A 19,851-nucleotide genomic window follows, 5' to 3' on the forward strand; every position below is an offset into this window, starting at 1 on the left:
TGGTTTTCACCTCAAACAATTAGGACTTCAAGATTTTGAAGGTTTTAGATAAGTTTTCTTAAAACTCAGCAGGTTTTTTTTAATCTTCAAGTATAGTGATGTCCTGTGTTCCTTGCTTATCTGGAGCACATGTGTGGGGATTTTGTGCAGCAGTGACCCAGAGCAAGAGAAAAGGAGAAGATGCTACTGAATTCCCTACCTCTATAATTAAAACACTTGTGTTCAAAGACAAGATTTTTGTTGAGGCAGATTTCAAATATGCTCTTTTCACGTAGGCTACAGTGGTTACAGCTTCCTCAAGGACTTTTTCCTTGGGATGTCCCCACTGGTCTGTCCGTGAGGATGATGGTGACATGAGTGAGTTATCACTCTAGAGGAACGGCGTTAGATGCAGGAGTGTCAGCTTGTTGGTGTTGTGTGTGGCCAAGATGGTCTAAACCATGAGAAGGCTGAGTTTTTGCTGTCTGCACATCTATCTTTTTCATGGGCAAAGTGAAGCAATCTAGTGAGGAACTAACACTTTTTATTGTGCTTGAAATAGTGTAGGAAGAAATGAATTACTGAAATACCTGCTGTGTCTTAAGTGTTGCAAAGAAATTGGTTTACTTGTAGTTTTGTGTTTACTCTTTGTAAACACAATTTGAAGACCAAAACTTGGTCTTCAGTATCAACTGGAAAACAGAAAAAGGAGATCTGTTGGAAATATAAGGACCTAGATAAAATAAGTATTTCTCTCTCCTGTCTCCTCTCCACTCTGTGACCAGACAATACGCAGTCTCACTCTGCTCCTGAATCTGTCTTGTCTTAAATCGGCAGTATATAGGTCCTGTGTCTCTTCTTCTCTAGGTAACTTCTATTTTCCTTAGCTGTTTTTATAGTTAGATGCCTCTGCTATGAAACTGTGGCTTTCTACTTCTTTGAGGCTTTCCCAGAGTCTGGTGCTCAGTGTTTAAAACTTTGTGCTGATACATGATCTTTGCGTTCCTATTTCAGAGTTTTCCAACACCAGCCCTTTCGGATTGCTCCCAGGAAAAAGGTTTTGTCTGGATGCAGTTACTCTTTCTGTCTGGCTAGATCCTGTCTAAATGCTGATAGTCCCATTAAATGAATAAACCAAACTTCACTGGATACATGTGCTGTTACCACAACCTCTCTTAGCATGGTATGAGGCAGAGCATGGAATATGCAGGCATAAGGATATTCAGAGAGTTGATAGTATGCCAGGGGCACACAAGCTGTATCCACAATTCCATGAATCCTTCAGGGAAACCTTTCTTGTTCACACCTGGGGACCTCTATCAGGAGTTGTGTGCACACTTAGAAGCTTGTGCCTGTTGCTGACTGGGAGATGGCCAGCATTAGCTTGCAACCATTGTATCCTCTGTTTCCCTAGAGGAGAGAATTTAAATGCTACTGCTCATGCACAGTGATCAGAGTCCTGTTACTTGAATAAATTGGAATGTTTCAGGTCTTTCTAGTTACAGCTCATGCTTTTTGGGCTGAAGGTTCTAATGGTTCTTAGAAGCCTTTTTCAGTTTTCTCAGTATTTGTCTTATGAACTTGCAGTCAGAACTAAATGTATTATATGGGACTCATTGAAGCCCAATACAGGGGCAAGAAGTTAGGCATTATTACGTGGTATTCCTCATTTTCTCTTTCAAGAATCAGATTAATGTTTGATCTGTGTCTATACTGGGAGCTCACCATCAGTTGTGTAACTTTGAGGGTGTGATTTTCCTTACATACCTGCACATTAAACTGAGTTGAAACTTGTGTGAAGGAAGGCTACTTTTGTAGGCACTGTGTGTCCCTCTAGGAGAAGAGAGAAATGAACAGATGCAGTACATGCTTGTCCTAAATCGCTAGTACATCTTTGCTTGGTGTTCAGCCATATGGTGATGTAAAAGAGATCTACAGCCCCTCACTACCTGGGGGTGATCAGCAACCCTGGGACCTACTCTTGGGTTTTGCTGAACTGAAGAATACATTATTCATATGTTTACCAAGTGATCTCTGTTGCTTTGTATTACTAACCAGACGTTCTGATTCAGGCTTTCAGTCCTTAACCATTCCCTTCGCATGCCTAACGCATGGGAGAGCATTTGTGCTGTTCTGTGAGTTATTTTTCCTGGCACTTGCCAGATCATTGGAAAAACTCTGATCCAATCTGGCGATTTTGTGTTTGAATTTCACTGATAAAGTCACTGAGCAGAGCTAAGGCTGATGCACATCTCTGCCAGATCCCTGTAAAAGCACCCTTATTATAAGCAGCAGTTCCCTCTCTGCTATATTCTTTCTCTAGACTCTGCTTTCTAAACTTGTTCTCTCTTGTTCTAGGTTGCAAGCATGTGAAAGGCATTCTCTTGTATGGACCTCCAGGCTGTGGTAAAACACTTATGGCGAGACAGATTGGCAAGATGCTGAATGCCAGAGAACCAAAGGTGGTCAACGGTCCAGAAATCCTCAATAAATATGTGGGCGAATCTGAGGCCAACATCCGCAAGCTGTTTGCTGATGCAGAAGAAGAACAAAGAAGGGTAATGCACACATAGATAAATAGCGTGGTCAGTATGAATGTGCCTAAAGAATGCCCGGAAAGGAGGTTTATAATCAGAAAATTACTGCTTGCATTAAAAGACTGAGTCACTGCTTAGCTTATGATTATAGTTACTCCTTGCAAGTCACTGAATATTAGTGTTCTACAGATTCACACACTGTCAGTTGAAAAAACAATCTTAGAACCTGCAGAGGTAGCTGGTCTTCTAGCTAGCTATGCTGAAGATGGACAGTTTGTTTAAATTCCATGCAGTTATTTTGAAGTAATACAGTAGGGCCCATCCTGCTATGCTTTGTATTATGTGGTGTGTCACCTGCTCAAAAAGTGCTTAAAAATAGGATTGCAAAAATTTTACTCTTTTTTTTTTTTTTTTTTTTTTTTTTTAAATCCAGGTGGCTCATAAGATGAATTTCAAATAAGCTTTCACAGTTTCAGGTTTCTGGCTTACAGGTTTATGAGTGTATTATAATCCTTGAGGTGTTATAATTGGTACACTGTTAATTTTTCACAGCCGAAAACTAATGGATGAGAATAATATCTCAAAACTAGAGAGCAGAGATCTTAAACTGGCAGTGGAGATAGAGATTCTGTTTTTTCTGAACTTGTTTTTTTTAATCCATTACATTAGCTGTCTATCAAAAAGCCCAGTATTTAGTCGGAAGGTGTAAATACTTATTTAATGTGTGCTATGGTAATTTTTCTCTGCTGTGGATAACTTAATGCTGATAGATTTTTCTGTTAAAGAAAATCCAATGTCAGGCAAGTTATTGTTAAATATAGGGAATTCTTTTCAGAAGACATTAACAAAAGACATTCTGTCCCTTAATTTTATTTATACCTAACAAAACTGCATGTTTTTCTAGTAGCTTGAAATCATTCAGTTATCTTCTGCAAAAGATTTATTAATAAGTCAGCTTTGCATGGTAACCCATACTGGTGTAAACAGTCTCCTTCTCTCTGGTTGTTGCAATATAACTGAAAGCTGTGAGCCTCTTTTCCTTTGCAATAACACACCTGTTAAAATAACTTTATATTGGCTGGAGGGGATGGTCCTGATGACAAGTTGTGAGATTAAAAAGGTCTCGGAAAGGTTGGTATTGTAATGACTTGTGTCTGGGGCAGATTGCCAGGGACAGCACATTTACCCAGTGTTAACATGGTCTCCACTGTCCACAAAAGATGTTTTAGAGGTGGAATTTGAAGGGAAAAAGCTTCATAATATGGTCACAAAAAGTATCCTGTTCTCTTTCCAGCTGCAACTGCTTCACCTTTGAGTGAACCTGGAAATAAGCAGTTCTGTTCCTGATTGGCACTGAACGAATGGACTCCTTAAAAATATTAAGAACAAAGCTGTTCTGGCAAACTGTATATTTACTAACTTTAGTATGACCTGGGGTATTTTGCACATCGGGTGCATACCTCCACAGATGTGCTTGGTTCTCCGTCTCCCTTTCGGGGGGATTTCCCTGGTACTGAGCAGTGTGACCCTTTGTCTGAGCTGCTGTTCTTGTTCAGTCTAGTCCTCTTCTTTGAAACGCTGCTTCTCTTACCAGTGTCAGCTGTGAAGTCCTGTGTTCGGGCAGAGCCCACCAACCACCCTTTTTTGGGGGATGCCAAGATGTTATTCTGGAAGGGGGTCTGATACGTACCTAGCGTGAGACTCAAAACACTTGGAGGTGTCAGTGTTCTGTGTCTGCGGCTGAGCTTGTTGAGGAGTTACTGTTTTGTTTGGATTGCTTTCAATGATGACATGTGGCATTCCTGACGTGTTTTTCTCTCCAATAGCTTGGAGCAAACAGTGGTGTGCATATCATCATTTTTGATGAGATTGATGCGATCTGCAAGCAGAGAGGAAGCATGGCGGGTAGCACTGGAGTCCATGATACTGTTGTAAACCAGTTGCTGTCTAAGATTGATGGAGTAGAGCAGCTCAATAACATCCTAGTGATTGGTACGATGGTGCTTCCTTTCTCTGTTATGGGGTCTGGTTGAAAACTGCTGATATTTTCCTCTCTGCATGTCAGCTAAGTTAGCATTACTGGTATTGGATCTGTCTGGACTAATCCAAACTGAAGGGCTGCTGTTTGGCAAGCATCAGCAGCAGGTTTAAAGGGAGATGGTGCTGTAATTGGCTGATGCGGCTGTGTTCAGCAATCTCCTCCTTTAGCTTTTGGTAACAAGTAATTCAGTTCAAGAAAACTTGCAAGAAATGATACGCACTGATGTATTGGCATGTGAAGGAGTGGGACTTCTCTAGCTGTGCTGTCTAGTTGCCCTGATGCCTGCAGATAGTCACAAATACAGGTCTGATCCCTGTTGTCCTGACTACTCCAGGGCATGACTTTCCCAATATTTCTGAAGACAGGTATCTCTTGTCTGTTTACTTGAGACTCTTTGAGGTATCTTCTTAGCTCTATGGTCTGTATTCAGGAGTTGGAGACCCACTTAGTAAGCTCAAATATTGCTTATTTTGTTTTTAACTTTGAATTTAGGAATGACCAACAGACCTGACCTGATTGATGAGGCTCTGCTGAGACCAGGGAGACTGGAGGTGAAAATGGAGATTGGTAAGCAAGCTGGCATATCACAGTTCATATGTTTACGTGTACTTACAATAGTAAAGCAAATGTATATCATCATGTAAACAATTACCCAGCATGGCTTAGGTGCTGAACTTCATACAGCTCCCTCCATAATATTAGATGTAAATTTAATCAGCCAATTGAAATACCATTTTAGACTTACCTACTGATAAGCCATTGACCTGATACCAGTTTCTGTCCAGCATAATGGGTAGATGTGGGCAGGTAGGACCCTGAATCTCTTCCATGAATGAAAGGAGCCAAGTAATGGCACTAGACCATTTCTAGATGGAAATTGCAGAATTGTTGAAATTGTATAGCAGCTAAGTACAGTGTGTGAGCAGTTCTTGACTTGGAAGTGCAGATAATTTTATTTGCATGAAGTGATAGTGGTGAGTGTCACTGCAGGAACTGTAAATGTTGAACAGCATTGCCTGTTGGCTTCCAAAATCAGCAGGTTGGGATTACTTGCATCAACAGAACAAAGTGGGCCGAAGAGCTCTGCTAACTGTTTATTCTAGTGAGCTGGAAAAGAACACTGTCTGTCAGCAACTTAAAAAGGGACTTCTGTAATTGTACACTGCTGCCTGGCACCAGTGCAGATTAGTTATCTGATAATGTAAGATTTATTAAGAAGTTAAGCCCATATCATCTTAGATTAATGAAAACAAGTCTCTACTTTGCATTTGAGATCAGAAGTTTGATCAGTAAAGATCTTGGTGGATTCTAAAGACCGTAGTGCTCAGTTTGAGGTTAACAATTCCCAGAAGAAAGTTTGAATAGAGAATGGCTTGAGACTGATTAAAAGCTTAATGATCCTGTCTTGCAGTGAGAAGCTCAAATTGGTTGAGGTCTGTGTTTAATTTAGAGATTGAAAAGGGAGGTTCAGATGTGCAGTTTGGAGTAATGCATAAAACAATTGCCCCTAACCTTCCACAGACATACAGCTGTGTCAAAATATTTTCTGTGTTCTGAGCTGGGCACTGACTATTGTAAAGGGAAACATTCTCACATTGTAGTGAGTCATTAAAAAGGAACAGGCAAGACCATGAGTATTAATATGTTTTTTTTCCTTTCAGTTGCAGAAGATTAGGTGAAAATGTTCATATAACTCTAAAAATCATGATACCATACTGGAGTGACAGGCAAAATTGTAATTGTGCTGGTCTGAACTGTGAGGAAACTCTTGAAATCTGATCTATCAGTGTCGTTGTGAGAGCTCACTAAGGACTTTTTCTCTTATCATTAAAGGGTAATGTCATTCTTTGAAAGCCAGAAACAGGAAAGACTTTTTGTGTTAGCTGAAAAGAAAAGATTTTAGCCAAAAGAAGGAATGAGGAAGTGAAGCTGATGACTGTTGAGGCAGGTGCAGAGTTGACCTGGGCAGGGAGCTGATGCTTATGCTCCAGAGTTAACGCTGTCCCTGCATACTGTAGCAGACAGTATATATCAGGCATTGCTGGGCATGTAACTCATGCAAGATGTGAGGACTAGAGATACAACTAGAGCACTAGCTGGGATTTAAAAATCTTGTGCAGCACAGACAACATGGATGGTTTCAAATATGACAGAATTAAAAAGCTAAGACATTTGTTAGATGCAGGAAAAAATATTGAAAGAAATGTGTGCCTAATCCTGGCATATTCCACAGAAAAGAAAAATTGGGCAAAGAAGTCTGTAGCAGTACACAGAGAATTATTAGAAGTCAGGCTAACAAATAGTAATGCAATAGAATTAGCACTGGTAAAAACTGTAGCCAGACACAGTCTTTGCAAATAACACAGCTACAAGGAATTGAAGGACAGACCTAATAAAGTGTGATTTAGGAATGAATAAGTGTAACCACAATGGCAGTTGCCTTTGAACAATCTCACACTTGAAAACAGAGGCCTAATAGCAGCTGTTATTAGTAAACAGGTGAGATTGATTGTACTGCAGGGGTCGTACCTGCATCTTGTTGTTTTTTAAAGAAATTCCAGGGACTGAGCAAGGCATCCCTAGAATAAATTACCAGATGATAAGGACTGAACACTGCTGGGGGGGACTATGCACATTTTAAAATGTCTTTTCGCATACTCTCAGCACAAATACTAATCAGTGCAAATTACCAGATCCTTGTAATAAAAGGTGTGAAGGTAAGTTGTAAAGTGAGCTAAAGAACAGCATGGTTTTACCAAGTTGATGATGTGATGATGTGCCAGGCTTTTCTGTGTCTTCCATGATAGGCATTTCAGAAGGGGCTTTCTAAGGTGCAAACTTGGAAATTATCACCTTGGTCAGAGAAAATGAATGTTTTATCAGGATGGTATGGGTCAGGTGAATAGTGAAGTCAAGACCCTGAATTTTAGGAGATCAAACTTTCAGTTGATTAAGTAATTAGTGGATAGGACCCCCTGGGAAACTGTCCTCAGGGATAAAGGAGCAGAACAAAGCTGGCAGCTCTTTAAGCACATTTTTCTTGGCACACAAGAGCTCTTGATTCCCACATGTAAGAAGCTGGGCAAGGAAGGCAGGAGACCAGCATGACTCAGTAAGGACATTGCGGTCAAATTAGTGTCAGAAGGGAATGCACAGGCCGTGGAACCAGGGACATATATCCTGGGGAGAATGCAGGGACACTGCCTGGATGGGATCAGGAAAGCTAAGGCACATGGAGTTGAATTTGGCAAGGGATATGAAGAATAAAAGAAGGGCTTCTAAAGGTTTGTTGATCAGAAAAGGGAGACTGAAGAAAATGTACACCCTCATCCCCTTCCAATAGATAAGACAGGACAACTAGTGGCAGCCAGCACGGAGAAGGCTGAGGCATTCAAGAATTTTTCCCCTCAGTTTTCACTAGTAATGACTTCCCATATATCTCAAGTCTCTGAACCTTAAGACTGGGAAAATGAAGTTCCTCCCACTGTAAGAGAAGATCGGTTCTGAGACCACCCAAGGAACCTGAGCGTACACAAGGGGACCCAACAAGATTCATCCCATGGACCTGAGGGAATTGGCTGATGTAGTTGCTGAGCTACTCTCCATCATTTGAAGAGTCATGGCAGTCAACCAAAGTTGACAGTGGCTGGAGAAAAGGGAATATCACCCCATTTAAAAAAAGAGTTATAAGGTGTGCCCTGGAAACTATTGACCAGTTAGCCTCCCCTCAGTGCCTGATAAGGTCGTGGAACAGATCCTCTTGGAAGATATGTTGAAACATGTGGAAGACAGGGAGGTGGTTAGAGGCTGCCACCATGGCTTCACAAAGGGCAAATCATGTGTGACTAATCTAGTGGCCTTCTGTGGTGGAGTCAGTAAGGGGTGAGCTACAGATGTCATTTACCTTGACTTCTGTAGGGCCTTTGATAAGGTCCTCCGCAACATTCTTGCCACTAAATTGAAGAGGCAGGAGTGTGATGGATGGACCATTATTAGAGGGATAAGGAATTGTCTGGATGGCTGTGTCCAAAGAATTACAGTCAATGGCTCAATGTCAGGGCAGTGCCCAACAATGGTACAGACTGGGGGATGGATGGATTGAGATCAGCTCTGTGAAAAAGGACTTGGGGATACTGGAGGTTGAAAAATTGGACATCGGCTGTCAATGTGTGCTTGCAGTCCAAAAAGCCAGTTGTTAATGGCCACATAAAAAGAGGCGTGGACAGCAGGTTGAGGGAGGGGATTGTTCCCCTCTACTCCACTCTTAGACTCCACCAGGAGTACTGCATCCACTCTGGGGTCCCCAGTACGAAAAAGGCACGGACCTGTTAGAGCAGGTCCAGAGAAGGGCTGCAGAGATGATTGCCCCTCCTGTGAAGAAGGGCTGAGGGGGTTCGGGCTTTTCAGTTGGGAGAAGAAAAGGCTCTGGGAAGATGTTTTTGTGGCTATGCAATGCTTACAAGGAATAATGGTTTTAAACTGAAAGAGGGCAACTGAAGGAGGGCAAGTTTAGGCTGAATATAAGGAAGAAGTGTTTTATGATAAGGGTGGTAAGACACTGGACCAGGTTGCCCAGAGAAGTTGTGGATGGCCCGTTACTGGAAGTGTTCAGAGTCAGCTGGACGCAGCTTTGGGCAACCTGATCTAGTGAGAGATGTCCCTGCCCATGGCGGGGGGGGTGGACTAGATCTTTAAACTTCCCTTCCAACCCAAACTGTTATAGGAGTCTATGATTCTGTGATAACTTCAAGGTGGGAGCTGTGTTTAGGAGTGCCAAGGGACTGACCAGATTGTCTTTGTGTAAGGTGAACTCCTGGTATGGAAGCCTGAGAGCAACAGACTTGGAGGAACGAAACTGAACCTTAGGCTTTTTCTGTCTAATTTAGTGCTGATGCTAATCAGTTGCCAAGGTCAGTTAGTGTAGTTGGATATTGTCAAATAAAAGCATTATCAAATATTCTAATTGTAAAAATTAATTGCTCAAGGTGAGAAAGAGCCTTTGGACCACCAAGGAGAGGGCTTTGCTCTGCAGTTGCTGTGCCAAGGCTCTGATTGTCATGTGTTCTGTTTAAAATCTCAGGTTTGCCCGATGAGAAGGGTCGATTTCAGATTCTTCATATTCACACAGTACGGATGCGGGAACACCAGCTGCTGGCTGAAGATGTGGACATTGCAGAATTGGCAGTTGAGACTAAAAACTTCAGTGGTGCTGAATTAGAAGGTTTAGTTCGAGCTGCTCAGTCTACCGCTATGAACAGACACATTAAGGTCAGTCCTGTCATCTCTCACTAGAGCAAAAAGAGGAAAAATAATTATGTTTGGAATCTTATGCTAAATGTTTACTTCCAAATGGGCAATGGCATCTCAGCATGTTTTAGGAGATGAAAGTCATATGGACACCACCTTTTCACTGTGCTTTTACATACCTCTTTCATCTCCTGACCTTCAAGTGCCTCTTTCCTAGCTTGGTGGGAATGGAAGGTGATTGTCAATATATCTGGATAAAAACCGAAAGGAAAGTCTTGAGCTTAGTTTATGGATTGGACCCATAAGACAAGAGGTGTAAGTGAGAGCAGCCTGCTGTACAGGAGGGATCTCTGCTGGAGCCTATGCATATCAGTATATTCATAAATGATCTGTAAAGAGGGGGAAAAGTGAGGTTACAAGCTCATAGCTGTTCTGTGGTCATAACGCTGAAGGCCACCTGTGGAAAACTGCAGAAGGCATTTGAAATAATGTGAGTGCACAGGATGTACTCAGTGAATTTAAGTGTACATTGACGAGAGAAAATTCAAAAAGCTATAGACACTGATAGGGACTGACCCAACCATGACTTGGGGGCAAGTTTTTGGAGTTATAATGGTCTTGAAATATCAACTCAGTCCTTATCAGTGAAAAAAGCAAATGCAATATTAGAATTTACTAGGAGAGGTATACAGAGCAAAAGTGAGGGTTTGGTTATGTCATGGATAAAATCCCTGGTATATTTGAATCTGTGCACTCCTGGGACACCCACATTGAGAAGGTTCTTGGTAGAACTAGGATTTGGAAAGGCAGCAGGGAAGGTCAGAGGTATAGGAGGGTTTTCATTGGAAGAATGGCTGCCTAGGATTTCTCAGCCTGAAAAAACAATTGCTCAAGAGTTATGAAAAGTATGTGAAATCATGAATGTACTGGAAGGTACTGGAATCAGTGAACAGGGAATGACTGTTTACTCTTTTCTAATACAAGAACTCATGATACCGGCAGGGCCATGATCAAAGCAAAGCAAAGATATGCGTTGTGTGAAGAAGTATTTAAGCTGTGGAAGGAATCATTTGCTCCAAGATGTCACTGCTGCTAAAATCTTGGTCGAATTCAGAAGGGGCCTATACAATGTCCTCAAATAAGAACTCACTGATGATTGTCTCAGTGCCCAGAGACTTGTGCTGTTCTCAGCTCCCTCCATCCTAGAGGAACACTGCTTTGCTTTCCCAGCGTTTGTTGTTTATGGGAGGTCAGTGTATCTTTAACTAGAAAGGAGTTAAGGACCATGAAATGTCAGGTTATATTAATCCAGATGCAAACCACAGTATTCGATGGTGTTGAAATATGAGATGATGAGTTTTTGAAGGAGGCGGCTGAAAGGCACAGCCCCTTTGCTCTAGTGGCCAAGAACTGGTGTGAATTACTACAGAGAAAAGCCTTTGACATCAGTTCCACAGCACTGATATATTTTTAAGTAAAAATTCTGTTTAAATATGAAGAAAGCAAGTCATGCTTTCATTTAAGTGAGATAAATAATTTGGTTGTTTAGACATTTGTATCTCTTGGGAGCACTCTTACTAAAGGAAAAGTGGCTCTTTCTGCTAATTTTTCTTGTATAGCCATAATTCTTGAAATTTATTGTTTCCTACAGCAAAAAACCCACGCACATCAACAATTTCTCATTTTCTTGTGTTCTGCCTTGAAAAAATCAGTGCCTCTGGAGGTATTTTCATCCCCTTGCAGGCAAAGCATTTTTCTTCAATAATTGATTTTGCTTATAGTTGATGTTTTTTCAATGCTTGAATTTTGGGTGAGTTTGGGGACCACTAATGTTTTGATGTGTTTTCTGTTGTGCCAAAATGTCACAGTGGGAGAAGAGAAAATGACAATGCATAAATGTAAAAGAGCAGTCCCTTCCTTTAGCTTGGGTTGTGACTGACATCTCAGTATATCACAGAATCATCTAGGTTGGAAAGGACGATCATTTAGTCCAACCGTTCGCCTAGCACAGTTCCCACCTACAGCGTATCCTTAAGCTCTGAATCGACCCTACTCTTGAACCCCTCCAGGGATGGGGACTCCACCACCTCCCTGGGCAGCCCATTCCAACGCCCAACAACCCCTTCTGGAAAGAAATGCTTCCTAATATCCAGTCTGAACTTTCCCTGGCGCAACTTGAGGCCACTCCCTCTTGTCCTGTCGCTTTGTACTAGGCTAAAGAGTCTCCAACCCGGCTCTCTGCAGCTTCCTTTCAGGGAGCTGTAGAGGGTGATGAGGTCTCCCCTCAGCCTCCTTTTCTCCAGACTAAACAATCCCAGTTCCCTCAGCCGCTCCTCACAGGACATGTGTTCCAGACCCTGCACCAGCTTTGTTGCCCTTCTCTGGACATGCTTGAGTAACTCTATGTCCTTTTTGTAGTGAGGGGCCCAAAACTGAACACAGTAATCAAGGTGGGAATTCACAACCAGCGCCAAGGACAGGGGCAAGATCCCTTCCCTGTCCCTGCTGGCCACACTAATCCTGATACAAGCCAGGATGCCATTGGCTTTCTTGGCCACCTGAGCACACTGCTGGCTCGTGTGCGTATTCCAAATGTGGGGCAGCCACGCTTTGTTTTTCTTTTCAAACACTTTGACATAGTATTTTTGGATAATCTTATTGTTTGTTCTGAAGATGCCTTCAGCCAAATGATACACTAAGGCATTTTATTCTCTCCTACAAGTACTGCAAAATTTAAAATATACATCATAGGCCTGACCTAGTTTTCAGAAGCACCTATGAGAAGCAAGAGCACAAATTGAAAATCAAGGGGCATTATTCTTCTGAATCACTTAAACTCTTCTGATAATCTGTCAAAGTTTGTGTTTGTGTTAAAAATTAAAACATAGCTCATTAAAGGATTGGAAAGAAAGAACACCCCCTTATTTTAGGTCACAAACAACTTCAGGAATATATTAATAGTGTTTCAAGTACCTTGACTTCCCTCTGCAAAGTAGGAGTGTGATCAACCTGTTCTAAAGATTCACCTGGTTGATATATTTGACATCCTGTATTTCTGCCTGGTGGGTGCGTTTGTGAGAAGGGACTCTCATTTCAGCCATCCTCTGGTTATAGTAATTTGTTTGGCACAGTGTTATTGGCCAGTTTGGGTTCCTGAGGTTGCTGTATAGAGGCTGCATTTGCTACTCTGCAAGACATGCATCATGTGATTATTTTTGTTATTTTTTTCCTTCCTATACTCAAATTCACTCCTTGTTCTTGTAGGTCTTGTAGATCATCCTAGTCAGAAGAGGATGTCTCTGAGAAATATCTTTGAGAGTTGACTTGTCCATCACCTTGGTCTTAGGCAAAGGTGATAGAGGTATCTATGCCTTCCAAGAAATTTCTTAAAATCCCAAATTTTTACTTCCTGAGCTATCAGTTCATGTCAGGCTGTTATACTCTCAAGTAGAAGTAGGTGGTGGTGTAAGACTCAGGTAACTTCCAATGAAAATTGTACTTGTTTTGCAATCTAGAAAAATTTGTTGCAGTGTAATTAGGAAATTCAGAAATTATCAAAAGTGTGTCAAGGCTGTACTTTGGTGGAAAAGAATGAAGATCTTTTGCCTCATCTCTGTGCTACTTAAAAATAGGTTTCTGCTTTACCACTTAAGTAAGATGAATTGCTTTTCACAGATCGGCTCCTGCCTCGTCTTGTCTCTAATCCTTTTTCTGGTACCTTTTAACTCCAGTCGGGATCCTCAGCAGAGTGCCCCTGTAGGATCAGTGTGTAACAGGCAGTGTTTGTGTGCTGCTGACTGGAAAAGGCGAGTGGTGGACATTGCCTGCCTGGATTTCTCCAAGGCTTTTGAACGGTTCCCCACAGCCTCCTCCTAGAGAAACTGATGTTTTACCATCTAGACAAGTGGTCTGTGGGTGGGTGGGGAAGTCGCTGACGGGCCACATACAGGGGGTGGTGGGAAATAGCTCCTTTTCACACTGGCAATCTGTCATCAGTGGAGTCCCCCAGGATCAATATTGGGCTCAACAATGTTTAATATCTTTATAAGTGATCTGCATGATGAGATCAAGTGTACCCTGGTGAAGCTTGCTGGTGATACCAAGCTGAACAGGGAAGTGGACACTGGAAGGGAGAGCCACCCTGCTGGAAGACCTGGATAGGCTGGAAGAGTGGGCTAACAAGAACTTTATGAAGTTCATTAAAGACAAGTGTAAGGTCTTGCACCTGGGAAAGCATCATGCAGGAGTACAGCACAGGCTGGGATCTTCCTGGCTGGTGAGCAGCTCTATGAAAGGGACCTAGGGGTCCTGGTGCACAACAGGCTCAGTATGAGAGAACGGTGTTCTGCAGCAGTAAAGAAAGCCAACAGGATGCTAGGTTGCATCAACAAGGGCATTGTCAGCAGAGATAAATAAGTCGTTATCCCCCTCTACTCAGCACTTGTCAGGCCACACCTGGAACACTGTGTTCAGCTTTGGTCCCCACTATGCAAAAAAGATGTGGACAGGCTGGAGAGGGTCCAGAGATGGGCCACAAAGATGATCAAAGGGCTGTCGAGCCAACCTGTGAGGAAAGGCTGAGAGAACTGGGTCTGTTCAAACTTGAGAAGAGAATGGTTTAGGGGAGAGCTTATCACCATGTTCCAGTATTTAAAGGGGGGCTACAAAGCAGATGGAGACTCTCTTTTTATGAGGAGTCACATAGAAAAAATGAGGGGCAATGGGTACAAGTTTCTCCCGGGGAGATTCCCATTGGACACAAAAGGAAAATTTTTTCACAATGAGAATGATTAGCCATTGGAATAATCTTCCCAGGGAAGTGGTGGATTCCCCACCATGGACACCTTTAAGATTTGGCTGGACAGGGTGCTGGGTCATCTTGTCTAGACTGTGCTTTTGCCATGAAAAGATGGACCAGATGATCTTTGAGGTCCCTTCCATCTTGGTGTTTCATGATTCTGTCATTAAATCCATTTAATTCCTGATTGTTGCCCAAGGCAATCAATATACTTGCAAGTCTACAAATAATCATAGTAAATGGAGCTGCTCCATATTGCAGAGCTGTGGCCATACTCTGTAATAGACCTACAGCTCGTTTTAAATCTACAGACATCTGAATAAAGGCTCCAACTTTAAAGGCTGCTCTCAAGTTGTTTTCAAGAATTCAAAACCTCTTCTGGCTCCAGTGTGAGCAGCTTTGGCCACCTCCTAGTGGTACGTCTAGTTGTGACTGAGAAATTATTTACAAGAGAAGATTGCAGTAGTGCTGTCCTTACAGTGTATTTGCTTCCAGTCTTTAGCTTTTAAATGTTGCTGGGCAGTTTGGGAATTGCAGAAGGGAAAAAGTTGATGCTTTAGAAAGGAGTGCAGTATGAGCTGAGCCAACTACAGCGTGTTTACTCCAAGTAATAGATAGCGCTGCCTTGGGAAGATCCATGGCTTTGGTTGAACTGAAGCAAATAAAGACAAAGAGAGAAATCTACTATTTACCAATCCCCTTAAAGACTTTTTTGTATGGAGAGGAAAGTGCATGGTTTGAATAGAAAACTAAAAGTCCTTGAAATAGAGGTGCGTGAGTAATTCTTATTTTTGGCTTAGTTGTCAAAGATGGTGTGGGTAGATTCAGAGTTGGGTTAAACCAAACTTTAATTTCTCTTTCTGATAAAGCTCACACAATGAAGGCAGCTTCATCCTCTCCCATCCAGCACCCATAAAGCATAACAACATTTTTTTACAGCCTCTAAAGGGAAAGAATAGTTCCCTACTCAAAAGGTGACCTACATAACTTTTAGAAATTTAAACTTAGGTGAGATCAGTCCCACCCTGGGCACCAGTGTGAGCCTCACTGACACTTGGTTTATGTAGTCAAGATGGCATAGCAGCAGCAGGGATGGTGCAGAGCTTCCATCCTGTTCTTAGGTGGGGTGGTTTCTCAGAAATGTGGGGTTGTGGCTGTATTCTTCACTTCAGCTTTCCACCCAGTGGTGTGGAAAAACTGTTACTTAATGACTTTGTGGGGATGGCACATAGATGTGGCTCTGTGAAGATGATGGTTTCTCCAGTGGTATCAAGCATATGTCCAACAAATGTCCTGTTAAGAACTTTTCTTATTGATGCAGACCAACTACAGGGTTGGGTCTGTGGGTGGAAGTTGGCAAGGGGTCGAGTGCAATACTGCTGTACTCCTAAAATTGTCTTTTATTGCCTTTATTAGGCCAGCAACAAAGTGGAAGTGGATATGGAGAAGGCAGAGAGCTTGCGTGTGACAAGAGGAGACTTCTTTGCATCTTTGGAGAATGATATCAAACCAGTAAGTAGGCCCTATGTAACTGCTGTAATAGTCACCCAGTACAGTTAGTGACATGAGGTAGCCACTGCCTTCTGGGTTCAGACACGCAGTGGTGCACCATGGGCTGACGTGCTGTGTCCTGTGTTGTAGGAATGAAAGTAGGGAGCCTCTTTCTGCCTGTAGTGCTAAGGCTCTGGTTTGTACCTTTTATTGTATGCAAGGATCATAAAAAGGAATAGAACACACAAAGAGAACAACTTCGAATTTCTTCTCCTTGTCAAGTACACTCCTCCTTTTAGGCTACATTCAGTTAATGGATGACAGCTCTAACATGGACTGTAGTAGGAGGTTTAAGCCTAGTTTTTGAGAATTGTCTTTAAATGACATGGATTCAGAGCCCACTGACAACTTGCACTGGTTAGAATCTGTTTTGAGGGTATATGAAAAGATGTTTCTAAATGTGCATGGTCTCCAGCAGTGCTCAGTCCTTTGAACTGAAATGTTGTGTGTCGTCAATGGGTCTTCCAGTGCTCACTGTCTCACTTAAGCATCTTAGGTGATGTGGTGCAGAATTTCTCTAGTAAAAGACATGTCCCCTCTCTTAATACAGGCATTTGGAACCAACCAAGAAGACTATGCCAGCTACATCATGAATGGTATTATTAAGTGGGGTGATCCAGTAACAAGGGTATTGGATGATGGGGAGCTGCTTGTTCAACAAACTAAGAACAGTGACCGCACACCTTTGGTTAGCGTTCTTCTAGAAGGTAAATTTAAGAAAAAAATATATATTAAAAAGAACAAGCAAATTCTGTAAGCTATTCCTATCAGTTGTCCAAATGGTCATCTGTTATATCCTGCAAGTGTATGTAAAAGAAGCACATGAGAGGAAAGATAGAATTGATTTCTTTCAGTATACGTGGGTGAATTTGCTTTAGATGTAAAAACTGTCTTCTCAGCCTGAGAGAAATCCTGTTCTTGGAACAATGGAGAAGTGAATGTACCCAGCTAATAACCTAAATGTGGATGTTTTACAGTGTGAACATCTCTTGAATTAGTTGTCTAAATTCTTTTTGAAGTCACTGGTGAGCTCATCAGTGTAATTAGCAAAGTTCAAACAACAGTTTGTCTGCTGTTAGACAGAGTGAATTGCCCTCATAGTCACTCTTAGTGATTATGAAGAGTCTAAGAAAGTAGTTCCAGATACTGGAATAGAATTTGCTATTTAGTGCTTCACTCTTTCTTTTCCTGAAGTAAAATGTGTGGATTACCACTATTGCTTAGTGGTCTGTAGCTTTGAGATTAACCTTGAATAGATCCCCTGAATAATTCTGTGTGCTTGTGGCCGTCATATCGCTTGTACGCAATACCTTCTTGCACTCCAAATGGATTTGTATTCGGTGTATAGATCAAGATGTGTCTTTGGTCTCTGGTAGAATTATTCTGGTGTGAATTCACAAGTTGTCAGTATTTACCTGGCATTCATGCAGTTGACTTGTTTGTCACAGTATGCAGAAATCATATTTAGAAGGAGCATAAACATAGTTAAAGAAGCTTCTCCAGAATAGAAACACAAGCTGCTTTTTGGTGCAGTGGGCAGTTCTGCAAAAATATGTAATGTCCTCTTCAGTGATGGTTTCATGGTAAATCAGTCTGCACATGCTCAAGCAGTTGTATTAATTTCCTTTACCTGGAGGATTGTAATGCACTATGAGTTAGTGCGTTCCCTCTGCAAGTAGAAGAAAAGGTCATATTTTGAAATGCAGATACCTCTGAATGAGATGATAAACATGCTTAAAATATCATCCATGCTGAGCCTTAGCAGAGCTGTTTCTCCCTTGTTTCTTCATTATGTTTGCCCTTTGTTTTAGGTCCCCCCCACAGTGGAAAGACTGCATTAGCAGCCAAAATAGCAGAAGAATCCAACTTTCCCTTTATCAAGATCTGTTCTCCTGATAAGATGATTGGATTTTCTGAAACAGCCAAGTGCCAGGCTATGAAGAAGGTACTTATGCATCCTACCCTTTTGCTTGATTACAGAACAGTTCTATGTTCTCTAGTGGGCAGAAATGTGAGTTACCCTTGTGATTGTGTTTTGTGCTCTCTGGAGGTCCTAAATTCCTGTGCATGTATTTATTAAGTTGAGTGAATGTTTTTGTGGCACTGGCACTAAGTGACTTGGGGAAGATTTCAAGGCTCTGTCCCATTTGGGTTGGATACATCATCATGACTAACAGTGGAACAAAACACCTGATCTGTGATGAGCAAGTCTGGAGCTGTGTCTGCAAAGGTCTGCAGGAAGGCCTTAGGGTTGTACTTGGAAAGAATAGATCCTGCCTGAATGAGAGTAGGAACAGTTTTGAGGTGGTAATGTTTAGTTAAACAAGAGTTTTAACAACTTGGGGAACCAGGGGAATGCAAACAAGTTGAACATCTTAAATCATTTCAAGTAGCTGAGTGGAAGGAAGATTTCATTTACTCATTTACATTTTTCATTTATAAGTGCAAGCCAGCACTTACCCTTCTAGCTGAATGGTCCTGAATGAAGCACGTAAGTGAAATGTTACTCCAAGATCAGTTTGTCACAGGATTGCATCGTTTCTAAGAGAAGCGATGTGCTCATAACTGGAAGCCCAGTTTGCAATTTAGATTCAAAAAAGGAGCCTTTTGGACTCCACTTGAATCAGCACATGCTAGAGGGAGACCTGCATTACCACTGATGTGCTCAGTGCTACTTACTGTTTAAATCCAAAGCTTTGTAGGATGCTGGTTTGCTGCTCTATAAAGGGTGATGTGAAGGCTCGATCTGTACCTGGGTAGGTCTGTTCTCCAGGCAGTGTGCAGTTATGAAAAGTCACCAGTATCCAGCCTGGGTAGAAAAGCTTCATAATTGCATTACAACTGTGGGGGATTTGTGTGTGTATCATTATATTATCAGTATTGCTCCAGAAACTAGAGGAATGGTGCTCTATTTTATCCATTGTTTACAATTAAATGCAGGGCAGCTGGCGTTTTTAAAAGTGTACAGAGTAAATGAACAAGTCTGAGCTCTGAATTTGTTTGGCAGTGTTTTATTAAATGGAGATAGAGTCTAGACCCTTGCTACTTCCTTTTTCATTCTCTGTTTATTCCCCTAAATGCTGCTGCGTTTAGCCAAAAACACGTCAACAGGTCCTATCATGACTATTGTAGTTTTGCTGCTGAGATTTAACAATGAGTCATTTTGCTGTTTTTTAGATCTTTGATGATGCGTACAAGTCACAACTCAGCTGTGTTGTTGTGGATGACATTGAAAGACTTCTGGGTGAGTTAGGATGATGAGAGAGACCTGTGTTGTCTCCTGTGCAGAAATATTGAAATATTTGCACTATTTAAATATTGCAAACTGGAAATGACCTGGAACCATTTACTTCAGGAGCTTTGAACTGGTTTTGATACAGTGAAGTGTCTTAAATGTGCATCTGCTTAGTGGGCATTAAAATGCATTTTCATTTCAGATTATGTCCCAATTGGACCACGGTTCTCTAATCTGGTGTTGCAAGCCCTTCTTGTACTGCTAAAGAAGGCCCCCCCTCAGGTAAGAAAGTAATCAAGGGGCAAGATTCCCTATTCCTATAATAATTTTGACAGTGGAGAGCTTTGTGTCTTGCTGATAGCTGCTGTGCTGCCAGTGGTATTAGTGCTATTGTCTCTGATTCAGTCAAGTTAATCCTAGCCTGCTGCTGTTCATTCAGTTAGACATTTCTAGGATAATCACA

The 19,851-nt window shown here is 41.8% G+C and overlaps 1 protein-coding gene across 1 annotated transcript in view; it reads left to right on the plus strand.

Moving 5' to 3' along the window:
- The window catches only part of NSF (N-ethylmaleimide sensitive factor, vesicle fusing ATPase), a 70,977-nt gene that overhangs the window by 32,093 nt on the left and 19,033 nt on the right, over nt 1–19,851 (plus strand). Inside the window, exons 9-17 of the mRNA XM_026864758.1 lie at nt 2,338–2,537; nt 4,343–4,508; nt 5,050–5,124; nt 9,638–9,825; nt 16,019–16,114; nt 16,704–16,860; nt 17,965–18,098; nt 19,331–19,397; nt 19,591–19,670. Coding sequence (XP_026720559.1) covers nt 2,338–2,537; nt 4,343–4,508; nt 5,050–5,124; nt 9,638–9,825; nt 16,019–16,114; nt 16,704–16,860; nt 17,965–18,098; nt 19,331–19,397; nt 19,591–19,670 — 1,163 coding nt within the window. The remainder of the gene's footprint in view (nt 1–2,337; nt 2,538–4,342; nt 4,509–5,049; nt 5,125–9,637; nt 9,826–16,018; nt 16,115–16,703; nt 16,861–17,964; nt 18,099–19,330; nt 19,398–19,590; nt 19,671–19,851) is intronic.

Source organism: Athene cunicularia (assembly GCF_003259725.1).
Source record: "Athene cunicularia isolate RWA chromosome 27 unlocalized genomic scaffold, athCun1 chr27_part1, whole genome shotgun sequence".
Classification (NCBI taxonomy): domain Eukaryota; kingdom Metazoa; phylum Chordata; class Aves; order Strigiformes; family Strigidae; genus Athene; species Athene cunicularia.